Source organism: Trachemys scripta, chromosome 10 (genome assembly GCF_013100865.1).
Source record: "Trachemys scripta elegans isolate TJP31775 chromosome 10, CAS_Tse_1.0, whole genome shotgun sequence".
In the NCBI taxonomy this organism is placed as follows: domain Eukaryota; kingdom Metazoa; phylum Chordata; order Testudines; family Emydidae; genus Trachemys; species Trachemys scripta.
Window position 1 is genome coordinate 4,636,705 of NC_048307.1, and position 16,794 is coordinate 4,653,498.

General features: G+C 48.1%; 2 protein-coding genes across 3 annotated transcripts in view; one reads left to right on the forward strand and one right to left on the reverse strand.

Moving 5' to 3' along the window:
• Window positions 1-457: 457 nt before the first annotated feature.
• Window positions 458-13,721, reverse strand: RPUSD1 (RNA pseudouridine synthase domain containing 1). 2 transcript variants are annotated; one of them, XM_034782925.1, is made up of 7 exons: window positions 13,610-13,721; window positions 13,060-13,445; window positions 11,769-12,010; window positions 10,380-10,503; window positions 5,607-5,709; window positions 5,391-5,492; window positions 458-4,910 (listed from the first exon to the last, which is right to left on the reverse strand). In XM_034782925.1, the coding sequence occupies exons 3-7, from the start codon at window positions 11,948-11,950 to the stop codon at window positions 4,510-4,512; spliced, it is 912 nt and encodes a 303-aa protein (XP_034638816.1). In that variant the 5' UTR covers window positions 11,951-12,010; window positions 13,060-13,445; window positions 13,610-13,721; the 3' UTR covers window positions 458-4,509. The 2 variants fall into 2 exon arrangements, with proteins under 2 accessions (XP_034638816.1, XP_034638817.1); XM_034782926.1 differs by lacking the exon at window positions 13,060-13,445 and having other exon boundaries at window positions 13,610-13,716.
• Window positions 13,722-13,772: 51 nt separating this feature from the next.
• The window catches only part of CHTF18 (chromosome transmission fidelity factor 18), a 48,270-nt gene continuing 45,248 nt past the window's right edge, over window positions 13,773-16,794 (forward strand). Inside the window, exons 1-5 of the mRNA XM_034782923.1 lie at window positions 13,773-13,966; window positions 14,607-14,867; window positions 15,464-15,608; window positions 16,356-16,554; window positions 16,705-16,794. Coding sequence (XP_034638814.1) covers window positions 13,882-13,966; window positions 14,607-14,867; window positions 15,464-15,608; window positions 16,356-16,554; window positions 16,705-16,794 — 780 coding nt within the window. The 5' untranslated portion in view covers window positions 13,773-13,881. The remainder of the gene's footprint in view (window positions 13,967-14,606; window positions 14,868-15,463; window positions 15,609-16,355; window positions 16,555-16,704) is intronic.

Sequence of the window (16,794 nt, forward strand, 5' to 3'; positions counted from 1 at the left end):
CCATGGAGGGAATGGTTTATCTCCCTAAGGTCCTTATCTGACCTTCATCACTGGAGGCCTCCCAATTTTAATGAATGCATCCTCACAACTCCCCTGTAAGGAAGGGTAGTACTGCTACTATTACTCAGGTGGGGAACTGAGTCACAGAGCGACAACATGACTTGTCCCAAGTTCACACAGGCAACCAGTGGGGGAGCATGGAATTGAACCTACCCACGGGACCTTCTTGGTGTTCCATAGAGTCCGTTCCTTTAGCAAAGAAAAGGAAACTTGTCTAGTAGCATTTGTAGAATGGAGATAATTCCTCATCAGGATACCGGGAGGAGCAGTGCAGAAAGCTTTGCCTTAATTTAAGGGCTAAGGACACTGGCTATTTATTTTTTTTTATATGGCAGCATCCTTTTCATGCAACACCCTCTTTGTGTGAATTAAACAGGCCATTGGTACAAACACGGTGCACACTTAGTGGTTTATTACAGGAATGTCCACAAATGCATTAACAATAAACAAGGATTCGCCTGAGGTTTACAAAATGTCACAAAATACTCCCACAAAAACTACCCACACCACATTATAAATATATAAATAGATCAACTTAAGGCTCCTAGCAAATTACCCAAGGGAAGTAACCGTCAAATCTCTACCACATGATAAACACGAACAGCAAACACTGTACAACAGGGTTCCAGGGTGGAAGCAGTGTGAAAGCATTACTGCAAAATATATTTCTCCATCAACAATTCATAAAATTTCAGGAAAAAAATATTCATCTCTGATTCCTGCAACATTGGATAAAAGTGCAATACATAAAGTCTAAACCCTCTCGGGCATGCAGAGCAGACAGGGGATGCTGTGGTCTTTGCACCAACATTTGGTCCACAAGGTCCTGGATGGAATGTTTTCAAGACTTTAAACATTTGGGACAAGTTTCGTCCGTCAACCAGTGAACAAACACTAGGGTGCGCTCACCTAACCAGTGAGGTTGCCTGTACAATGGCTTAATTTCCTCTTTGCGTGTATGTGTGTGGGAGAGCGTGAGTTCTGGGTCATCACAGCGAAGACAAATTGAGATCTTCATGGCCAACAGGCAGCCACGCTCCAACGTGAGCCAAATGGCTCATGCCACACCCGCCGATGCTGAGCTGGTAGGATCTATGCTGAGCATATCTCAGCTGGAAGACACTTTCTAAATCTCTTACAGGGTAGTAATAATAATAATAATAATAAAAAAATTCACCCCAGCGTACGTGCCCTGCACCAGGCCATGTGTTAAGAGCATAAAGTGTTGCCCAGGACTTTGGGTGTGATCTTTCCACCACAGTGAATTTCACCTTCCCACACTGATCAGGGAAGTCATTTACTCAGTATACTGGTGCTCATCATTGGCTTAGAGCTGAAGGAATCTCATCAGGCTACTTTGCAACAAGCTCCACTCCCCACACCACTGTGCATATGTGTGACCAAAGGTAGGTGAGACTGGGACCTTTGGTGCAGACATTACTGATAAGAGTCTTAGAGGTTTTGTTCACAGAACTTCTCATCCCTGATCCTCTACTTCCACAAATATTCTGTCCACCTCCAAACGGGCAGCTAACATTAGCCTGCATAGCAGCAGTATGTAACCTCCAGCCAGTAATACTGATAAGCAGGACTGCCCTTAGCCAATGCTAATGCTAGTCCATGAATTGCTTCTCAAGACCATGACTCCTACGATCATGCTTCAGCCAACTGATGCATGTCACGTCTTTTGACTAACACAATCTCCAGCAGTCTCTGGAGCAAGAGATATGTTCTCTACTGGATGAGGCTCTGTCTGCCTGGCAAAATACCAGCAGCTGAACTAGGATACTCAATGGGGAGGTTCAGATACTAAAGCAAACCAAGCTAGAGTCTCTGCTTCCTGTAGCTACTAAAATTTGCTGAACGCTTTGCTCCTAATGAATGTCCCTCAGGGTCAATTCACATTCATCGACCAGCTGATCACTGCTTTGGATATGAGTGGGAATAGTGTTGGGAAGAACCATGAAAAATAATGACCCACCAGGTATTATCTGGCCCTAACTGCCTGCGACACACGCACAAAACATCAAGCAATAAAGTGCCAAACAGGAAGATTCTCCTAATCATGCATCAAAAGCTCTGATGATGAACTGTTATCTCAAAGACCCATTTCATGGCAATTCCATAGTTTCTGGAAGCTGCAGACACATACATGCATCCACTGGTGCAACAAGAGGTAATTCTATAAGACACAAACCCTCCTCCCGATGGGTGAGTCACACATGCTCCAGAAGGAGAACATACCAGCTACAGTGCCAGAAACAAGCGAGCCTCCATGCATTACATTGGCAGCTGAGACTATACTGAGGACGTAGCAAATGGCGTCCATGGAAATAGGTGACGAGACCCATTCTGAGGGGCAAAACCCCAAGCATGATTTAAGTGACCCTGCAGAATGTTTATGTTTCCATATCTCGGGGAAAGCGGCGAAGTTCTTTTCATCTCCCAGTACATATATTTGTCATCTGGTGGAACAGTCAAGGTGGCTGAGGTAATATCTTTTACTCTGACCTTGAGAAAAGCTCTGTAGAAGCTCAAAAGCTTGTCTCTTTTGGAAGTTGGTCCAATAAAAGATATTCCCTCACCCCCTTTGCCTCTCTAATATCCTAGGATTGGCATGGCTATAACAACACTGAAACAGTGTGCACTGTCAGATGCACAATAGGCTGGGGATTAAGGGACCCTAAAGGCATGCACTGATATGACAGCTCAGTGCTTAGATACTAAGGTGACTGGTGTGATATAAATAGCTAAGATACACAGGTCACAATAGATCTGAATGGGCTATCATGGTTTATTGTCCCAATAATCTATGACTGTCTCACAGAATTCCATTACAGTTTTATTCCATTATTTTAAAACTACCGTTAAAAGCCGAAGGAGAAAATTAAAACACAAAATTGGCAAGTACAGCAACAATGAAGGTTTGAATGAGATTTGCAAAGCAAGGAAATTCTCGTTTAAGGCTTCCCTTCAACTCCTGACTCTCCTAAAACAGGGACACTGAGTCCCAGCCTTCCTTGCGATGGTTTGTGTGCACCAGCCCTTTAACATTCCTTTAGTTGTGTGTGTTTTTCCTCTAGTCTCACTGCTGAAGTCCTAAGACAATTTAAACAAATGGTCTGTGATGCCTGAGACTGCCTATGGCACCACCTACTGGTGAAAGCCAGGCAGTGCCCTGTCACAGGCATTAGGAGAACAAGGTGATTCTCATGAATTTATTTAGAGTTGTGTTCTCCTGCTGAGAATTGCCTGGAATGCCCATTTTTAGTCATAGCAGGAGTGCCATGTGCATCTCCAGGCAAGAGCAGGCTCTTAGAAATGGAGCATATAAGTAAAGGGTGTAATAAAATCTCACCACCTGTAGGAAAAAGTTTTGGGGTGTTGGATATTTTTAATCTGCTACTGGTGCCAATGTACTAGAAGTGTGATGTTACAAATATATGCATCCGAAGAAGTGGGCTGTAGTCCACGAAAGCTTATGCTCTAATAAATTTGTTAGTCTCTAAGGTGCCACAAGTACTCCTGTTCTTTTTACATCTGAGACCGACAGCACTGCAGAACTGCTAAAGGACTGTATCCCGTGTCAAATTTCCTTAGAAAGTTTAAAATTCATTAGTAGTCATCAATTTAAAACCTTTTAAAAATATAAATGGTCTAAATGCAGACTTGGGAAAGGTAGTGAGTCCTGCACTCCAATTAAAGGACCCTCCCAGCAGCTCTGTTTAACTGGGGATTACCCACATTGGGATTTATTGGCAAAGCACATGGCTGGTTGGCATGACTCTCATCCTTTCAGTCGGAGCAATGCAAAATGCTGCATGATATTTCTTCATGCCCTGCACTGGAAGACAGCAATAGCTAATAGGACTCAGAGAGTGGACATGACCACTCAGTAGGCGGGAATGGGGAAGTGACAGCAGACCCAAAGATTCCACCCAGAAAGGCTTAAGGGCCCCACCTTCTCTCCTCCATTATTGATTCCCTTTAACTTGATTATATCTTGGCAATGTGTTAGTACTACAGGTTTGAAAGGAGCTCCACCATTCTCTGCAGGAGCATCATAAATGGATCAGCTCTGCTGATGCCCACCCAGCAGTTTAGCGCTAATACAAACGTGCAGTCCACTGGGGCTTCTGCCTCATTTCTGATGTGGTGCATGACATTCAAATCCCATAGCAGAGTTGCAGAACAAGGAAAAGTGCATCCAGTGGTGGGGTGGAGCTTAACTCATGAAAAACAAAATCCTACTTGATGCTAAAATAAGTCAAATTTCAGACCCGGAAATGAACCCTTGGAGGATTCATTCTAAGATAGCTCGGCATAAAAAAGTGCTGACGCGGAGGCGGCGTTGGGTCCTGGGCGGAGAAGGGGCGGAGGGGAGGGTTGTCTGTCATGTCCCACAGTGAGCAAATGGAATATTGGGTTTGAAACAGCAACAGCAGCATCTCATGCCAAGGCCCACTCCGCCAACCACTGCTCACACTTGGTTCGTTCTTCCTCTCTCTCCAGGGTCTTGGTTTTGCTCGGCATCTCCTCTCCTCCACTACTAAGCAGTGCTTCCTGGTTCCTCTCCTCTTCCTCTGCCCGGATAGTCTTGTCCTTCAGTTCCTGGATCATCTCATCCAGTCGGTGCACAACATGGTGAGGGACCCAGTTGCTATCCAGAGAGGTCAGAAAGGGGTCAGGAGCACTCACCTCAATCAGTTCTTTCCTGGTAGGGATCCGCAGGTAGTAAGCATGGAGCATCATTCTGTATGGGTTACTGTCCTTCTTAAAGCTGTACGTGAAGTCTCCCACTATGGGGTGTCCAGCAGCACTGCAGTGAACCCGGAGCTGGTGCGTCCGGCCTAAATGGAACATGGGAATAAAAACGTAAAGGGCACAGAGTTCAAACACTGACACTCAATCCCTGGCTCTTGACGCCCATGCTGTCGGGAGAGAATGCATCATACTTTTTGACTTTTGGAGACCCGGGCTCAAGACCCAATTTAGGTCATGACTGACAATGAGTTTGACTTTCATTTCATCCTAGCCCCTAAATGCTTCTGGTCCACAGTGCACAACCAAATCACAACAGTGGAGAAAAGGCCCAGGACTGCAAATGCCAGATGACTGGGGTTTCTCCCTGCAGGACATCCTGCTCCTTCCCTCTAAATCTCTTGCCTCAGAGAGACTCTCAATATTTTAGCTGATGAGACCCACCCAGCACCACTGTCAGGGTGAGTCAGCAGAAAAGCTCTGCACCCTACTCAAGGCCCTACAGCCTGGCTCCCCCTAACATAAGAAACAGTGCCATGCTGGGGTTGCCTCAGCCCTCCAGCACTTACCCGTCAGTGGCTGTAGAAGCACTTTAGTTACTGGGTCACCACTGTATGAACCATGCTCAAGGACGCTTAGCTCTGACTGGCAAGGCTTTGGATTTTCACAGCCTAAAACAAGATGGGAAATAGGATTTCAGCCATATCCATTATAGCTGCCAGTCTCGTGAGACAAACAATCATGATAACGGTGCAAGGAAAGGTCTGATCTATGAGCAGGCTTACCTTCTGTCCCTTCAGTACACATCATGTGGGTCATGCCTTCTGTTGTGTTCTTCCCTATGGCATAACGGATCGTCATTCTGCTTTCACTCACGTGGCCCCTGACCTGCAGCACAGAAGTTAGTTAGTTAGTTAGTTAACGGGACAAACCAACCCCTGAAACTCAGATCAGAACAATTCCAGGTCACTGAAAAAAACAAAACCCAGTAATAAATTGCAATTTAACAAACTTGGACCCTCTTCTGGGCCATCAACTCTGGGCACAACTGTTCCCCCAAGAAAACGGAAACTCGACACAAAAATCATGCTCAAACAGAAGAAGGCAAAGTCCCAGCCCCAAAGAGCTTCTGATCTAAGGTTTCGATCCTGGAACTGACAGTGTGCACGCAGATCACTGCATCTCTGTAGAGCCCATTGGTCTCCAATGAATCTATCGTGTGCTGGCACTTTCAGAATCAGAACCTGAGTACCCGATTCTAAATGTCAGTGGCTGCAGCCTCCGTCTGTTAATACGACACAGAAAATACAGTTCAGACACATGATTCGCACAAAGAATACCCACTCTGAAAGCAGTACTAATATAGCCACGTATAGACACACTCAGGGTACGTCTTCACTACCCGCCGTATTGGCGGGTAGCAATCGATTTATCCGGGATCGATATATCGCGTCTCGTTAAGACGCGATATATCGATCCCCGAACGTGCTCACCGTCGACTCCGGAACTCCACCAGAGCGAGCGGTGGTAGCGGAGTCGACGGGGAGCCACGGCCGTCGATCCCGCGCCGTGTGGATGCCAGGTAATTCGATCCAAGATACTTCGACTTCAGCTATGCTATTCACGTAGCTGAAGTTGCGTATCTTGGATCGATCCGCCCCCCTAGTGTAGACCAGCCCTCACATATATAAATATATAAAATCTTGGGTGGGTTATCATTGAGACTTTTAACACCTGCAACATTAACAGTGGGTATCAATAATTATCTCCAGAAACACCAATAGCACTTCCTAAGATGCCTCTGTGAGGAAATGTTTGACATCCCTCAGTTCTGCTGGACAAATTGATTCGGTTTCAGGGCTGGTCTACACTGGGGGGGGGATCGATCCAAGATACGCAACTTCAGCTACGCGAATAGCGTAGCTGAAGTCCAAGTATTTTGGATCGAATTACCTGGGGTCCACATGGCACGGGATCGACGGCCGCAGCTCCCCCGTCGACTGCGCTACCGCCGCTCGCTCTGGTGGAGTTCTGGAGTCGATGGTGAGCGTGTTCGGGGATCGATATATCGCGTCTTATCACAATATGTCGATCCCGGATAAATCAATTGCTACCTGCCGATACGGCGGGTAGTGAAGACGTACCCTCAGAAGCGACGCCAAGTGACATTTACTCAACGCATGTTCGTTTTCTCCTGCGACACCATCCAAATGTCACTGATAATAAGCCGTTTGTCTGCAATTGGCTCTGAATTAATAACTCGGCCAGATTGCTAGGCAGATGATTCCCCTCAGCTCAGATCTATAAACACAAAACCATATTCACACAACGGTTGTCTCTGAAACATCTGGGGCTAACAACAGCCAATAGAAGGAAAGGATTTTCTTGCTCAGCTATGAAAAAGGGACATTGCATACACTATCATTACACAGGAGCACTGGAGCTGATCTCTCTATGGCATTGCTTTCACTCCGGTCTCCCTAGTCTCTGTTCATATTTTAAGCATATGGTTAAATCACATCGACTTCAAAGTTAGACACGTGCTTAAATGCTTTGGTGAGTCAGGATGTAAGCACTAATTACCATCTTTTTTCAACTGTGCTCGCCATTGTTATTAAAAAGCAGAGATTAGAAACATTTCATGAATATCGAAGTTCAAAAGAGAATAACACACAAGAGCACAGGAAATCACACACGGTTATCCTCAGCTACTAAGACGAAGGAATCCTTGTATTTAAGGAATTCAATAATCTTGGCGTATTCCCCCCACCCCAACCCGGCTGCCTTCACTCAAGATTGCTTCAGAACCAAATTGTTCTGATCTCTGCAGAATTATGTCAGCTCGAACATCAAAAGATTACTGGCATATTTATACCAACAGATTTTCAATGCTGATTTAATCATGCCAAAGGTTTTACTGTAGAGCTGCATATGAAGGGAAGTACTTAAATCTCCTCAGATATGAAGCAAACAGTACAATCGGGCTTTACCTATTGTTCGGTGAATTAAGCTAGGTAGGAACAATGGAACTACCAAACTCCTTGACTAATGCATGAAACCTTCACCCCGGGTTACCTTTAAAGCTTTGTGGATCTGTTTTCTTTTGGCACGCCCAGTATTCAGCCAATTACCTGCAAGTCCAGACTCTCACAATACTACAGGGATTTTCCTTATTTGGGGCCGGTGAAAGGTACCGGATTGACAGACCTGGAAGGCACTCTTCTCCATATGCAGGAACGGTACAGCATGCACATTGCCAGTGCAGATAACATCGTCTCACCAATGGCTGGCACAGATCACTTCTATTGGTGATCAGACTCCAGTCCATTTGATCCTTTGCTTGCCTGGTCAGAGTACTACCACGGGGACTGCTGACGGAGTGGTTTACTCTATTGAGACCCACTGGTGAGACCACAGTTGTCAGACAGTAATCACTTGGCAGTTACTACCAAGATGGGCTGGACTGAAATGGTTGGACTAGGGAGGAAAGGATTATTATTATTAATTATTAATGGAGATATCCCATCTCCTAGAACTGGAAGGGACCTTGAAAGGTCATCAAGTCCAGCCCCCTGCCTTCACTAGCAGGACCAAGTACTGATTTTGCCCCAGATCCCTAAGTGGCCCCCACAAGGATTGAACAACCCTGGGTTTAGCAGGCCAATGCTCAAACCACTGAGCTATCCCTCCCCCTTAATAATAATAAATTATTATAAAATAAAAAAAATTACTGGGTGAGGTTCTCTGGCCAGCAGTTGTGCAGGAGGTCAGACAAGGTGATTGTACATGGCCATTCTGGCCTTTAAAAACCCTGCAAACCTATGAGTCTATTAATCTTCTTCAGCTTGTTGGTGGCAGAAGCCCATGGGAAGCTGTGGAATAGATGTCTGTGCCTTCCAGAGAGGATGTCCAAGGGGCATGGAAGTTATATTAGACTGACCATCAACCCCTGTAGATCCATTTCATCCCCAGAAGAAGGGTATGGAGTGAACAACCACCTGCAGCTTTATAACCTGGCACTTCCCAATACAAGCCCCGGGCACTGCTGCAACAAACACGCACTTCACATATGCACAAACTCTGGCTAGTCTCCTGCCCATCTGTTTGGCTGGCACAACACCTGCTCTCAGATCGTACTGTCTGCCATTGGCCCCAAGTATCAAGAATTGGTTGGTTTCAACAGGAAACCGTCACAACCCTGCCAGCGCCACATCTCCTCATGGAAAGCCCTCTTCAGGACCAGCAGCATGTGCCTCCACTTAGGTAGAAACACACAATACAGAAAAAGGGCACAGCTCACGGTCCATTGCCGCCTAGAGAGCTGGTGCCACAGTGCATGCTGGGAAAATTCACACTGGGAGGGTCAACGTGAACTTTGTACAACAAGAAATAATGGCCTGCCTGCTGGAAATTGCACTTCACCCAAAAGCCAGCAGGGATTTTATCTGACCAAGCTACACAAATAGCTCTGCAAAGGGCAGAATACTAGGCATTCAACAGCAAGGTCTGGGATCCTCCAGGTGTAGAGACTTGGCACACCCAAGAAAGAGCCCTAGTGACATGATCAGTGACAGATTAAAAAAAACTCTCCCAAAACTAAAGCTAATTATATCTCTCCTGGGCACAATTGGCCCTGGGGTCAGGAGATTAATGCAGACAGGTCACAGGGAAACCATCATGACCCACAGTCTAGAAAAAAGTTGAGCGTGGGCAGCCCCGAGCAGCACTGTGTGCCTGTCTTTTTGGGCTGATGCTGGTCAGCTTCTGAGAACACTCCCCCGTTGTGTGCGACAGGCATTGCTCCGAGCATGCTCAGGGATGTAAACCTGATGTTGTTAGATGCATAGCTAGATAGCAGGGGTGAAGGCGGGGAGAGGTTTTCCTCTGTTCTCGTCATGGCGGCAGCAGTAATCATCATGTTAAGAGAGACAGAGGGGCGAGGACAGTCCGTGGGCCGAGGATCCAGGGCCAAAATCGAAGGAAAGGACAGCCCCATTGTAACACCTACCCCCGTTCTCCAATAAACACGCGCTGACCTGTACAGCGCAAACAGCTGCAGAGACAAAAAGTTCCATTAACTCAAGACATGAAACACGTAGCCTGGTCAGACTCTGATTGGCAAGTACGGAGCTAGGCTCAACCTCTGCATCGGTTTTTCCTTTCTGAGACCCTTCGTCCGGAAATGCTGCTCTTGCTGGGGAGATTCCACAGCCCCTAGAAGGAAGGGTCAGAGACAGCAGTGTGGGCCCTGAAACCTGGAGCCAATAGGAAGGGGGGGATTAGAATGTTTAAAAATTAAGTCAGTCCCCGATCTTACTCTCAGGTGTTAGCCGAGCCTTATGGTTTAGTTCTAGCGCCTCATCACCGGTGCTGCTGCCGAACAGCTGTGAGCCAGATGTGCCTTCAGAATCCCAACCTTCACCAAAAATGGCTGAGGACACACCACCGGTTTATACGCCTCGGAGAGTAACGCTGCCATTAAAAGGGCAGGATGCTATGAATGGTGGCCGAGAGGACATGGCCCATGACAGAGCCCATGCAGAGGGGGCTACGCTTACCAGAGCGAGGTAGGCCTTGGTCACCATCCGTTCCTTAAAACACTTGTACGCGCTACCGGCAGCCGCTTTATTGAGAGCAACGCAGAGGGCCCCACTGGTGGAAAAGTCTAGCTGATGGCAAAACCTAGGAGAGATAGATAGTGCAAGGGAGGGTCAGAAACACCCTCCATAGGATTCTGAAAAGCCACAGCTGGCTCTTTCACCCACTGGCGTAATGGTTTAAATGCGGGGCATTGAGTTTGGGTGCCTAACTCCCATAGGCTACTTTGAAAATCCCACCCTAAAAGGCCAACCGATGGTGCTCGGGTACATCTAAGTACATGCTGGATCTTGGCCCAAGCCCAGGCCCACACCAAGAGCTTGTAGTCCAGATCTGCCCAGCTCTGAAGATGCAAAGCCTTATGTAAGTGCTCAGCATCCCCTCAAGACAAACCCATTCTTAAAGGGACACTGGCAACTTGAATTTGCTTTTACCGAAATAGTTACAGTTAATCCCCATTGCTGGTAGAGCATCATTTCAATGGGACGTCTTGTAGTTTATTTATCTAAATTAATTGTAAGTGCTTTTCATTCTCGGTTCGGTTTTTCTGTAGTGCCCATTATCGCAGTACACCTCTACCCCGATATACCGCGACCCGATAGAACACGAATTCGGATATAACGCGATAAAGCAGGGCTCCGGGGGCGAGGGGAGAGGCTGCGCACTCCAGCGGATCAAAGCAAGTTCAATATAACGTGGTTTCACCTATAACGCGGTAAGATTTTTTTGGCTCACGAGGACAGCGTTATATCGAGGTAGAGGTGTACCTAGGGCAAACTGCTCAGAGAATGGAGGCTTTCCACTGAGACGGAGCCCCGCTAAAGTCAAGGGGATTCCGAATGGCCCAGCAGTCAGCCAACCTGGAGCAGTTTGCAGTCAGGATCTCAGTACTTAGGCCTTTATCCTCAAAGGCGCGTAACTTCTAATGATTTCAGTGGGAGTTAGGTGCCTAAATACCATTGAGGATCTGGGCTCCAGTGGATAATTTAGATCCTCCAAGCACTGTCTGTGTGCGATGGATTCTGCTCTTTGCCGGTCCCAGGTTTCAGGAGCGATTTTAGTGTTACCTTCTCCCTCTTCCCCACGCTCCTTGCTTTCTTGGCTCCCGTTACAGTGGGACATGGTCGCAGCTTGGAGCGTGTCCTGAAGTTGGCCAGGTTTTGGTTCAGACGAATCTGCTCTGGTAGCTCATTTCAAAGTCAACTGCCCTGGCCTGTGAACTGGCTCTCTAGGTCCTAGTCTTGCAAGCTGCATGTTCCTGGAATATCACAGCTGTCTCGGAGGGGACGTGCACTGGGATAACATCTCTGTCGGGCTGAGATGAACGTTGCCCTTCCGTGCACACTTACCTGAAGCCATAATACGTGTCTGGGTCAGCCAGCTCTGGGAAACGGTACTTCAGCTGGCTCTGCAGGGTCAGCTTCTCATACCACATCTTGCTGTCGATGCGAACATCCCAGTGCTTGTTGACCACAATGAAGTCAGAGCTCTGGTACAGGATGGACAAGTTATCAATGCTGCCCGGCTCCATGGCCCTTTGAAGGGAAGTAAGCGTTCCACCTCGGGAGTGTGCTCTTTCGGTTATAAAATCCTTCAAAACAAAACAAAACAAAGCATCAGAATTGATCAAACATACACTGGACTGCTGGGATGCGGTGCAGAAGCTCCACACCTCCCTTCATCCACCCTCTTCGATTGTTTGTTACACCCACCTGATGTGTCTTCTCATAGAAAGACAGCAAGCTCCTTGGGGCAGGGACTGTCTTTTATTGTGTTAATACAGCAACAATCACAATGGGACCCTGAGTGGGGCACTATCGCAACACGGGTAATTAATAATAGTGAGTGCACCTGCCTGTTGTGGGATGTACAGCGATGTGGTGATATTAATAGATTCCCCACTTCCTGCTGTGTACAAAGGGCAGTGAACCCTCTCACTTCTACTCTCTATGCAACATTTGGGAGTCACAATGCGGTTGTACAGCGCCTAGCACAATGGGGTCCTCGTCCTTGGCTGGGGCTCCTAGGTGCTACCACAATACAAATAATTTGTAATAATGAGTGCACCCATCTGACGTGGGATTGACAACGAACACACTCTGAGGGGCAGATGAACTTCAGACAGGCTTTTCCACTGGCCACGATTGAAAGGATGCTGCCAACTCAGACCAGGCCCAAAATTTAGATGGTGTAAGGCAAAGCGTCTACACAACCCAACAGAAATTTTACTGTGCCATTAAAAAATGTATAATCCATGGGAAAAAGTCATTCGGAAATAGATATGTGCCGATCTATTTATACCCCTGTATTGGCTGAAACTGAAAAACCGCAGCCCTAAAACAAAAGTGAAAGTCACTTCGTTGATTAAGTTGTGAGCAATGCAAAATGTAAACAAAACCCATCCAGAGTGAAAGGTTTTAAAATCCATTCAATTATAACCTACGGCTATGTCTTTGCACTACAGAAAGGAATTGCTGGCACCGGAATCAGAGTTGTCAGTAATATAGGCAAGGAATGGTTTATTTATAATCGATGATTTTTAAATTGGACGGCGTGCATTTAACGCCAGACACCCGTGCAATGGGAACACCACACACGCTGTGCATCACATATTGACTTTTAGATAAAAAATTAAATCACCTCCAGGGCACAATACAAGACTGTCCCCTAGACAGGATCTTCTCCTGGATAGTCTGAGCGCCTGTCAAAAACCAGGCTTGCTTTGATAGCAGTCAGCATCCAGTGATGTACAGCAGGAGAAAAGAAGGCTGCAGGCCCCAGCTGTTGTTGGGACCCACATCCCGTTGTGGCCCACGGGTAACAACCCCCTTCATCCACCGCTTCTTGTCACTGACCCCTCGCAACGGCAGAACGAAGCGCCAGCGAGGGGTGGTTATTAATTGATGATTGACGAGGCCGATTTCAGGATAACGTGCCAGCGGCAGCCCTTAGCCTAGTCAGCGCGTCCTCCTGCCGCCCGGAGCCGGAGCTCAGCAGGACTTCGGAGCAACTTCTTCTGGAGCCAGCTGCAAAAACAGCACAAGCAAAGGGGTGACGGTCCCTGCACGGGACAGAAGGGAGGGAATTCGTGCAACCCCCTCTCCCCCTTCTCGCGCTGGCCCGGGGGGTTCCCCAGCAGCGAAAACCTGCTTCCAGCACCCACCCCCGAAATGCACCGAGCGCCACCGACCTGCAGCTGCTGCCCTGCGCCCGGGGCTGGCGGAAAGGCGCCGCGGCTACATTGTTTCCAGCCGGGTGCGACACGAGACAGGGCCGCGGCGCGTGAAGGGCGAGGCAGCCAATCAGCGGCTGGCGAGGCGGCGGGATGGAACGTTACCCGGAAGGGCATGCGCGGCGCGCGCCCGGCTTCCAGTTGCAGGGGAAGCCCGGGCTGGCGGCGGTGCAAGGCTGGTGCGTGGGGTGCAGGGCCCCGGGAGCGGAGCGGAGCTCGGGGCCGGGCTCATGGAGGAGCCGGAGCTGTATGGCATTGAAGATGAGTTCGATCAGCAGTTTGCAGACGAGCTGGAGGTGCTGGCAGAGATGGAAGGTGGGTGGCGCTGTGTGTGTCCAAAAGCTGGTTTGTTTGTAGTGTGTTGCAGTCATGCTTGCACGGGGGGGGGAGAGAGAGAGAGATCTACACACACACACACCCCGGTCTCTGGCAGAGCCGGGGTTGCCCAGTGTATCAGGAACTCCAGCCTTGATCCATCAACCCCTTGCCCCAGGAAGGGGTTTCTCACGTTGTGGCGGTTACCTAATGTCCTTGTACATAGTGTTGGTCTTGGGTGTTGACTGTGCTCCCTGCAGGCTTTAAACTCGAGGAACAATGAATCTTATCTGCGGGTTTTACATGCTAATAATGTGCGTGCGTGGTACATTTCTTCATACAGTCGCCAATACTGAGGTTCCATCTCCCTGGGGCAGGCAACCATGTTTAAAGTTGCTTGTAGCTGGACTGACCTGGAACGTGGCTTGACCAGCAAATGTAGATGGAACCCAGCTGGATTTTAAAAGAAACCTGTTCAAGCTTAGCTGGCTAAAGGGCTGGTTTATGCCTGCTGGCTGGCTGGTGTTGCCGTCTGGTTTGGCATCTCCTCTGCGAAAATCAGGCTTATTCATGGCCGCTCCCGCCATGCAGATGGGGTCACATCATATCGCTGTCATTTAAAAAAATATATCTTTTTCAGATGTCCCATCTCAGCCATCGGCCCCCAAAGTGTCCCAGCTCCGAAGCAGAAAGCAGACGTTTGAAGAAGCTATAACAGCCGGGGATGTGGTTAAGGACTCTGCCGCTCTAAAGGAAAAGGACTCTCAACACCAGACAAATGCCGTGGAGAGCACTGGGGAGGCTAACCCTAAGAAGCGGCATCTAGAGTGTATTCTGCATGAATCCGAGGAGGAGGAGTGTTCGGAGAGCTTGCCCCCTCACCAGTCTCCTGCTGTGCTCAGTATGTTTTGGAAATGCTCTTTGGTTACATGTAGGCCAAGGCCCCTTTGTGCCTCCCTTTGCCTCCACTTGGTGCTGTACCTTAAATGCTCTTCTTAGGTGCTGATCCCCTTTGCAGCTCAGGCTATTGGCATGACGCTGGATTGGCCAGTTTGTCATGTTTGCTCTAACCTAGAGGGTAAAGCGGATGCCTGCCACCCGCCTCCCAAGCCAATGTTCCTCTTTGAACCAACTGATGTTCATTTCTCAGGGTGTCCCAAAGGTGGGCACTGAGCAGGCCATTTCACTGAAAAGTTTACTGTATGGAATCTCTCTAATTCAGGAAACATTAGTGTGTGTCCTAGCAGGACGATCTTGGAAACTCGGGCTTCCGGCTTCCGTTCCTGTCAATCTTGTTGATCCTTTGGACAAGTCAGTTTGCCTTACTGTGCCTCCGTTGCCTGTCTGTTAAAAGGGGATACAAGGGGATATAAAGCTCTGTTCACTAATGCATATAAAGTGCCCTGAGATCCTTGAATGAAAGGAGTTGTATTAGCTCTCTGTAAATACCCTGCTTTGATTGACATTCCCTCCCCCACTTCCATTTGTGTCGAACAGCTCCTAAGCCAAAGCGACGAAGACTTGAAGCCGTTAAGAAGCTGAATTTTGGTGTGGAGGACAAACTGGCCTCTCCTGATTTCCCCCAGGATGACATTACCCCGCCTCCTTCCCCCGGGGACTGCTCCAAACCGCAGCGTGCCAGGTGAACAGGGTTTGAATCCCTTTCTCATTATTTTGTCACCGTTGTGAGGAAGGCCCTTGACAGTCAGTAATTTTAAATCTTGGCGCTAAACTTATGCAGTAAACTAAAGGTCTTTGGAAGCTTGGGGTCAGATGTCCATTTAGGTTACAAGGGAAAACTATGTGGGTGGCTTTATCCTAGTCCCTTTTTGTGTCCACTTCACAGAACTAACAGCACAGGCAGTTTCTGCTCAGGAGAGACCCCTCACTATCTAAACCTTTATACCATACTCATTGCAGTGGTATTTGAGTGCCTTTCTTGGGCATGTCAGGAGCACGAGGTCAGGTTCAGGGGCTTTGACAGGGAGGGAAGAGAAGGACTGGGGGGTCACGTTTGAGGGTCAGCAGAGTGGTGTATGGAGGGGACTGTAATATCAGGCCAGAAACTGCAGGTGACTAGACTACAAAGTGCTGCAGACCAGCATGTAGGTTCATTGGCAGAGCTGTGTGGAGGGCGCCCAGTACTAGAATAGCTGGGAATGCCGCCTGGCAGACTTTGTGTGGATGACGGAGCTTGGTTGGGGGGAGTTTGCACAGCATTTTCCTGCTTGTATTTGTTGCCATTTTCTGGTGACTTTGGCCCATGAAATCTGATTTTGGGTGTATTCGATTCTAATGTTTCAGTTTTGAAGCAAGTTTTGGTACATTGAGTTTAGCCTGCTGGGAATGTGATTTCATGGGCACTTTCTCTTGTGTTCCTGTGTTAAAGGAGTCCAAAGTTCGTGAGCCCAGATAGCCTGGAAGTGAGCGACATGGTTCCACTGCGCATGACGCCACCCCCTGAAAAGGACCCGAAACGGGTTCTCAAGCGCCCGCCCATCCTGGAGGACTATGTCAATGTGACTTCTGCTGATGGCACCAGAGTCTTCATGGTTCTGAAGGAAGATCACTCCAGAATTGGAGTGGAGGTAAGATCTGGCAACTGGAGACCGGGTTGGGTAGGTTTGTTTTGTGGCCTCCAATGTAGTGTTGGAAGCTGATTACTCCAGAGTCTCTTGCTAAGGGTGAAATATGAACCTGTGCTTTGTAAATACTAGTGCAGTCTCTGATCTTTACAGCTCCCCGACTCTCTGGGCTGGAACGCACAAAGACCACTTCATTTACTGGGGGTTCCTTTTTCCTACCTAAAGGAGCAAGTGTCTGAAGAG

What these genes read in the sequence shown, in the direction of transcription:
- RPUSD1 (XM_034782925.1), bottom strand. Translation starts at nt 11,950, where the DNA reads ATGGAGCCGGGCAGCATTGATAACTTGTCCATCCTGTACCAGAGCTCT. An exon ending in GACACGTATTATGGCTTCAG is followed by an intron (nt 10,504 to 11,768) that starts GTAAGTGTGCAC and finishes TATCTCTCCTAG; the next exon opens with GTTTTGCCATCAGCTAGACT. An exon ending in CCAAGGCCTACCTCGCTCTG is followed by an intron (nt 5,710 to 10,379) that starts GTAAGCGTAGCC and finishes TCTGTGCTGCAG; the next exon opens with GTCAGGGGCCACGTGAGTGA.